The following is a 6,178-nucleotide window of genomic DNA, read 5'->3' as shown; positions in this document are numbered from 1 at the left end:
GTAGGGAAATTCTGCCTGTTTGTAATGGTTAGTTATTTGGTTTAACAATACTATTAAAAGTTTCCAAGGTTATTGTGCTGCCATGTGGTTCTTTCTCTGGTTTTGGAGGTTCTTTTTTGGTTTGGGGTTTTTTTACCTGTTATTAACTATATGTTTCCCATCACCAGACAATGTATACAACTAGATGCTGACAGAGCTGCTCCAGGGAAGGTGCTGCAAACTGGCAAACACTGGGGAGCTTTCTTCAGAAGGGATCAATTAAAAATAAAAATCTTTCATCCATTTAGTTGTGTCATGGTAGCGACGGAGCAGAAGCACCTGTGGAGAGGAGACTGCAGTTTGAGTTCTGCACCTCACAGCAGTGCCCGGTGCATGGGAAACAGGGCTTGCTTTTGTGCCTTGCACAGTTTTGTCCAGGCAAAGGTTTAATATTTTCCAAGCCAGACTGGTATCAACTGCAGGAACCCAGTTTTCTCTGTGAGTTCTGTACCCTTGCTGTAGGCAAAAGAACTTTATATTCTTGATAAATGCTGCTGGAACAAGATCCTGCTTTACATCGGCCTGGGGCTGTGCAAAGCGTTGTGTTACCTTGCAGCCTGTGGCAGGGAACAGAGGGTAATGACAAATGCACACAAAAGTTAAATTGCAAATTTATTTTGTGATTCTGTCCTCAGTGGCTTCTTACCCACAACTGACAAATAGCTCAGGGTCATTCCCTCTCACTTCAGGCAATGTTTTTTTATGTTTCATAGACTTGCTCAGTTAAATAAAAAGTAATTGAAACTTTTGCAGGGCTGCAGCAGTGTGGTGGAGTGGAGCAAGTGCATGTGCATTTTTGCATGCACATGATTATATATCGCTTTGGTTTGCAACATGTGAAGTCTCCTTAGCTGCTTGGATTTCTTTTTCTATTTTATCTGTCAGACCAAATGGTGAGCAGACTGTGAACCATTTCCCTATCTTTTTTTAATCTTAATGTGGCGATTTTTTATTTCTGTTGGTAGCCTTTCAAGTAGTCCCATAGCCTATCTGCTCTCCTTACGGAGGCCAGAACGCAGCAGTTGGAGATTTCAGTTTTTCAGCTGCTGGTCCTTTTCCAGATTTAAGTTTAGCATGAATGTAAGTCATCCTAATAACATAAAGCATGGACACAAAAGCTGTCGTTAACAGGAACAATTACACAAGTACCAGCAAAAGACAGGGAGCCTGTCTAATGCTGCTTTTCATGTTCCCAGAGAATGAAAGGCCAATTAATTAAATTAAAACAGTGATACTGAGCTGTTCTAATTCCTTTCTGAGCTGCTGGCCTGCAAACAGGTTTGCATGTAGGGAAGCAAGTGGAGAGAAGGAGGCTGAGACACGGGGCTGGGGTGAGGATCTCCGGCAGCCGGCACTCCCTCCGGATGCTGTGTTTCTCCAGAGGCACTTACAGGACCCTGCGGTTACGTTTGAGTGAAGACAAGTGGGAAGAAAAGCAAATGTTCGTTCCCTAAGCAGCTGTGTTTCAGCTCCCTTGTACCTGTTGTTGTACTGGGCTTGGTTTGGAAGCAGAGAATCTTGGATAGAACAAAACCTCCGTTCCCCCAGATCTCGTCATCGCTTCTGCCGGTCCAGATTGCCTTTCTGACTGCCTGGCGCCAGGCTGGGGACTGCATCCTAGTGAGGCAATTTAGTGAGGCGATGAACAACTTTTAGCAATTCTTCCCTCTAACTCCTTCATGGGTTTGCTGCAACAGCAAAAGCTGTGGAAGATGGTGGGAGGAGGAGAGTAGTGAGGCATGTTTTGGGATCGTCCCTGGAGACGATGGGCGATAGAAACAAAACTGCGGAGGGGAGAGTGAACCTTTAAATCTTGTGACTGTGTCTCATTTTGAAAGCAATTGAAGTGTTCAGAATCAAAATTTGAAAGACAGTTAACTATGAAGGCAGACAAGCTGCTGTTAGTGTTTTTTAAGACCGAGGAATCTGATGAAACCGAGACTCTGGGGGTTGCTGTCTGTGGTATTGCCTAAATCTTGTACTTAGAAGCCTTATCCATAGGCTCCTAAATCTCACAAACAGCACCGCAGTCTAGAGGTGTAATTGCAGCTGGTGTAGGTGAAGGTTGTGTTTTGAGATTCAAGATCAGGTGTGTAGCTGTGGAACCCCATGGAGGGGTTTTTGGGGTTTTTTTTTGTTTTTGCCCAGCAGTTTGGGTAGTGGTGGCTTGGCTATGCCTTGTCTGCAGGGCCTGTTACAACCTGGGTTGTAATTTGCTGGGGAATCAGTGGGTTTAAGACCTTTCCTTATTGCCTTAAATATAAATAAAACATATAACACTGTGTCTTTTGAGCTGTTTTTTTTCCTGCCACCCATTATGATGGCATATGTAGCACTTGCCAGGTGTGAGGAAGTGTCAGCTGTAGTAGCGGGAGGTGAAGTGTTTTCTGTCGAACCATCTATCAGCTGGTAAGAGAGATGCATGTGAACTGATCAGTGTTTATTAACCTTTATTAGTGCAGCCTGCACTTAAACATACCTGCCGGATTTTTGCCAGTTTCACAGCGTGACCTCGAACTTCACAGGGAAATGGGGCAATGCCAACAGGACCCGGTCTATCTAGGGACGGTGGACGTGCGGCTCTGTCCTACGGCCGGCTTTGGAGCTGGTGTCACAGCCGAGAGGGTTCAGCCTGACTCCGGCAACAGCAACTTGGGATGTTTCGCATAGAGGAAAAAACTACTCTTACTTCCTTTGTTCTCAAAAGAGTCCTGATTCCCCGAGGTGAGGGGCTGGAAGGGAGGGGTATTTCCTTGGGAGAGTGAAATAGAAGTTTGCAGTTTATCCTGTGAGGGGGTCTTCCTGCAGGAAGACAAAGTTGTGTCGTTCTGGGGACCAGCGCGAGGGTTTTTGGGGACCTCTCTAACCCCCAGGAGCCAGCCGTCTCTGGGGTGCGGGGCGCAGCTACGGCACCGGGCCCTGCGCTGTGCCCGTGTTGAGCGAGGCCGGGTGGGACAGGCTGAGCCTGAAGCTGAGGCTGGTGCAGGCAGGATCTGCCTGCAGTTAGACAGGATGAGATGGTGTCACCTTATCCCGCAGCCCGTCTGCAGCGACGCCTGCGTGGGGGCCAGGGGCAGCCGGAGCAGTTTTTCCTGTCCCCCAGGAGTGGTGACCACAGCACACCATTTTCAGCAGGCAGCTCTGAAACTGGGCAGGAAAAATACAGGTTACGTGTCACGGAAGAAAGCTGGCGTCCACCTCGAGACTTGGAGGCAGAGGCTGCGGGGTGGATGCTCCTCAGCCCATTGTACTTCATGTGAGATCTGCATTAAGTCCCATCCCAACTCTTTGCTGACCCTGGCAGTTTATTGACAATAAATGGTTCATTCTGTTTGCTTTGTGTGTTCAGTGAGCAGTTTGTGATGTAAAATTAAGCTGCCTGACCCTATAAAATCATGGAAGCAGAAAATGAGCTCTTGTTCAGGCTTGGAGGCTGCTCCCTCCCTTTCCATTTCATTCCCCAAAACCTTGCTGCTTATACAGCACCTCCTCGGTTGAACCTGTGTCTACGCTTCCAGATAGCATAGATGTTTCCTCCACGGTTTATGAGGCCATGAAGTTGTTCTGCAGAAGCCCCAGTGAAGCTGTGGTTTCGTTAGCTGGTGGCTTGCGCTCTCACCTGTTTGTTCATGAAGACGTAGATGATTGGATTGTAAACCGTGGCGGTCTTGGAGAAGTAGGAGGGCAGGGATGCGAGAGCCGGCTGGATGGCGATGTCGTCGTTGGTGGCCACCACCAAGGCAAACGTGGCATAGGGCAGCCAGCAGATGAGGAAGGCCACCACCATTGTGATCACCATGCGCGTCACCTCCCTCTCCGCCTGCTGCGTCGTGTCCGACTCCTGCTGCTGCGCTGCAGCCTGCAGGGAGTTTTGAAGAGAGAGAAATGCCCGTTAACAACTTCCAACGGCATTTCCATCCCTTAGGTGCCCTGACAGCAGCATCAGGAGATGTCAGCTCCATCGACTGCCACAAAAACCTGCCGTGAGGCTCTTCATCCCGATGGAGATGTGCCTCGCCAGCCGCTTTGTGAGCAGGAAGCCATTAACTCACCTGTACTCGCCATACTTACCGCTCGCAGGGTCATCAGCAGGTTGGTGTAGGAGAAGAGAATCAGGCTGAGGGGCATCACGAAGCAGGTGACAAACAAGGCCAAGATGTAGCTGTTGTTGTTGCTGCCGCCGGTGTACCAGTTGGGCCCGCAGGAGGTTCTCAGACCTGGAACAAATAAGTTTCAAAAAAAGCTCAAACTGATCATGGCTTGGACAGGGGCTCAGTAACAGGCTCCAAAATAGCGAACGCCGGCGCTGCTCCCTCTTAGCGATGCCTCTCACTCTTCCGTCCCCAGTGGCCTGGAGATCAGCCACTGTGGTTTTGGGCTGGCCGACTGCTCCGTGTGGGAGGGTGATTTGCTGCGGCGTGCAGCGTTATGCCAAGCCTCTACGTGAGCAGATTTGGGCTGGGTGTGCTCCGGCAGCTGGAGCAGCTCATGGCTCCGATGTCCATCAGATGTCTAAGAATGGCTGCAGCATGTCATGCAGTGGGTAACTTCTGAAGAACAACCTCTGCGAGAGGATTACTGACTGAGCAAGCAGGAGGTGTTAACATTTTAAATACCAGCATAGAGACTCTCCAACTACCCCGTGCTTGAAAACGATAGATGTAAGAAGGTGATGCTGTGGAGCCTGAAGCACACTTCCCTACCTTCAGGCACGTAGCTGCTCCAGCCCATGAGTGGTGGGGTTGTCCAGAGCAGGGACCAGCTCCACGTGAAGGCGCAGCCGCTGACGGCGTGCCGGTGCTGGAACCGAAAGCCTCCCAGGGGTCTGCAGACCACGACGTACCGCTCAAAGGCCAGGATGGCCAGGGACCACAGCCCCACGATACCTGGGGAGAGAAGGAGGGTTTGTGCCGTAGGAGCAGGCTCTCCTACGGCTCTGCTGCCCCTGTGGGGACGGCAGATGATGATTAAGAGCTGTTGAAATAAACGGCGTTGTAACAAGTCAGACATTTTTCTTATGGCGGGGATAGCTGTGAGAATATTTGGCCCTTAAAAATGGTTGGCAATTGGGTGTCTGTGACGCATCCTGGTTATGACCACAGTTTCTCCGCTGGAGTGTCCTTGACAAAAGGTTTTGTGCATTTCCACCTTTCTGGTGCACACACAACCATCCGTGTGCTGACATAGCAGCCAGCACCCACGAAGCGCATCCCGAGCGAGGACTCCGGATGTGCCCAAGTGACACTGCCCGCCCTGTGAAGACCAAGTCAGCATGTGGTGACCTGACACAGCCAACCAGCTGCTTGACCCTTCCCTGCACTAAAGAATAGCTGAAGGACAGGAGCTTTACATCACGCACAAAGCATTGACTTTAGGAGATGCAGCAATCATCTGACAAAACATTCCCCAAGGCTCCTTTGCTAAAAACAACAGCCCCAACCAAAGACAAAGACAGGTCTCGAGGTTCGTGTCCTTACCCGTCAGGGAGACCATGAAGCCCTCCAGCTCGCACATCTGTTTGCCAAACACAAAAAAGCCGTTGATGTTGTTGGAGAAGCTGACAGAGCTGCCGCAGAGCGTCACCAGCAGGTTGGCCACGGCCAGGTTCACCAGGATGTAGTTCAGGGGAGACCGGAGCTTCTTGTACCTGATGGACACCACGATGACCAAGCCGTTCACAACCGAGGAGGAGACCACAACGATGCCCATCAGCACGGCCACTGACAGGTACATGCCCCGCGGCGCCTGGTGGGGCCACTGGGGGCCATCGAAAGGCCCCGGGGTCCCGTTATTTGGGGGCTCCTGTGAGCTGTTGGAGGAGTACATCCGTCGTCTTCTGGAGCAGCAGCGCCAGGGCAGCTGATGCAGGTGACCCTCCCCAAAACCAAAGCCTCCTTATAAAGCAGGAGGGCCTGACGCACCCCGGAGGAGCTTTGTGTTAAAATACCTTAAGCTTTTTTTTAATCTGCAGGGTTTGTCCTCCCACCTCTCTTTTTATAATCAGCTCTTTATTCTGGAGGGGATAAGGAGTGACTTAAAAAAAATCTGATGACTGAACAGTGCATCATTTAATTGAGTAAACAGATTTTTTCCTTGTGCTTCCCAGCTGCCTTCCCCATGACCCCTGCCCAGCCCTGGC

General features: G+C 50.4%; 1 protein-coding gene across 1 annotated transcript; it reads right to left on the bottom strand.

The window, feature by feature from the left end:
* Positions 1-3,042: 3,042 nt before the first annotated feature.
* LOC104621773 (pinopsin) lies at positions 3,043-5,865 on the bottom strand. Its single transcript, XM_010288341.1, has 5 exons — positions 5,517-5,865; positions 4,743-4,925; positions 4,111-4,256; positions 3,659-3,898; positions 3,043-3,186 (listed from the first exon to the last, which is right to left on the bottom strand). The coding sequence occupies exons 1-5, from the start codon at positions 5,863-5,865 to the stop codon at positions 3,043-3,045; spliced, it is 1,062 nt and encodes a 353-aa protein (XP_010286643.1).
* Between the last annotated feature and the right edge of the window lie 313 nt (positions 5,866-6,178).

Source organism: Phaethon lepturus, unplaced genomic scaffold (assembly GCF_000687285.1).
Source record: "Phaethon lepturus isolate BGI_N335 unplaced genomic scaffold, ASM68728v1 scaffold43685, whole genome shotgun sequence".
Taxonomy (NCBI): Eukaryota; Metazoa; Chordata; class Aves; order Phaethontiformes; family Phaethontidae; genus Phaethon; species Phaethon lepturus.
The sequence above is the reverse complement of the archived record's forward strand: the minus strand, read 5'-3'. Positions and strand labels throughout refer to the sequence as shown.

Excerpts from the sequence above, each read along its gene's own strand:
- LOC104621773 (XM_010288341.1), bottom strand. The coding sequence starts at position 5,865 with ATGTACTCCTCCAACAGCTCACAGGAGCCCCCAAATAACGGGACCCCG. Across the intron at positions 4,926-5,516 it reads CTTCATGGTCTCCCTGACGG|GTATCGTGGGGCTGTGGTCC; the intron begins GTAAGGACACGA and ends TTCTCTCCCCAG. Across the intron at positions 3,899-4,110 it reads TGCTGATGACCCTGCGAGCG|GCTGCAGCGCAGCAGCAGGA; the intron begins GTAAGTATGGCG and ends AACTCCCTGCAG.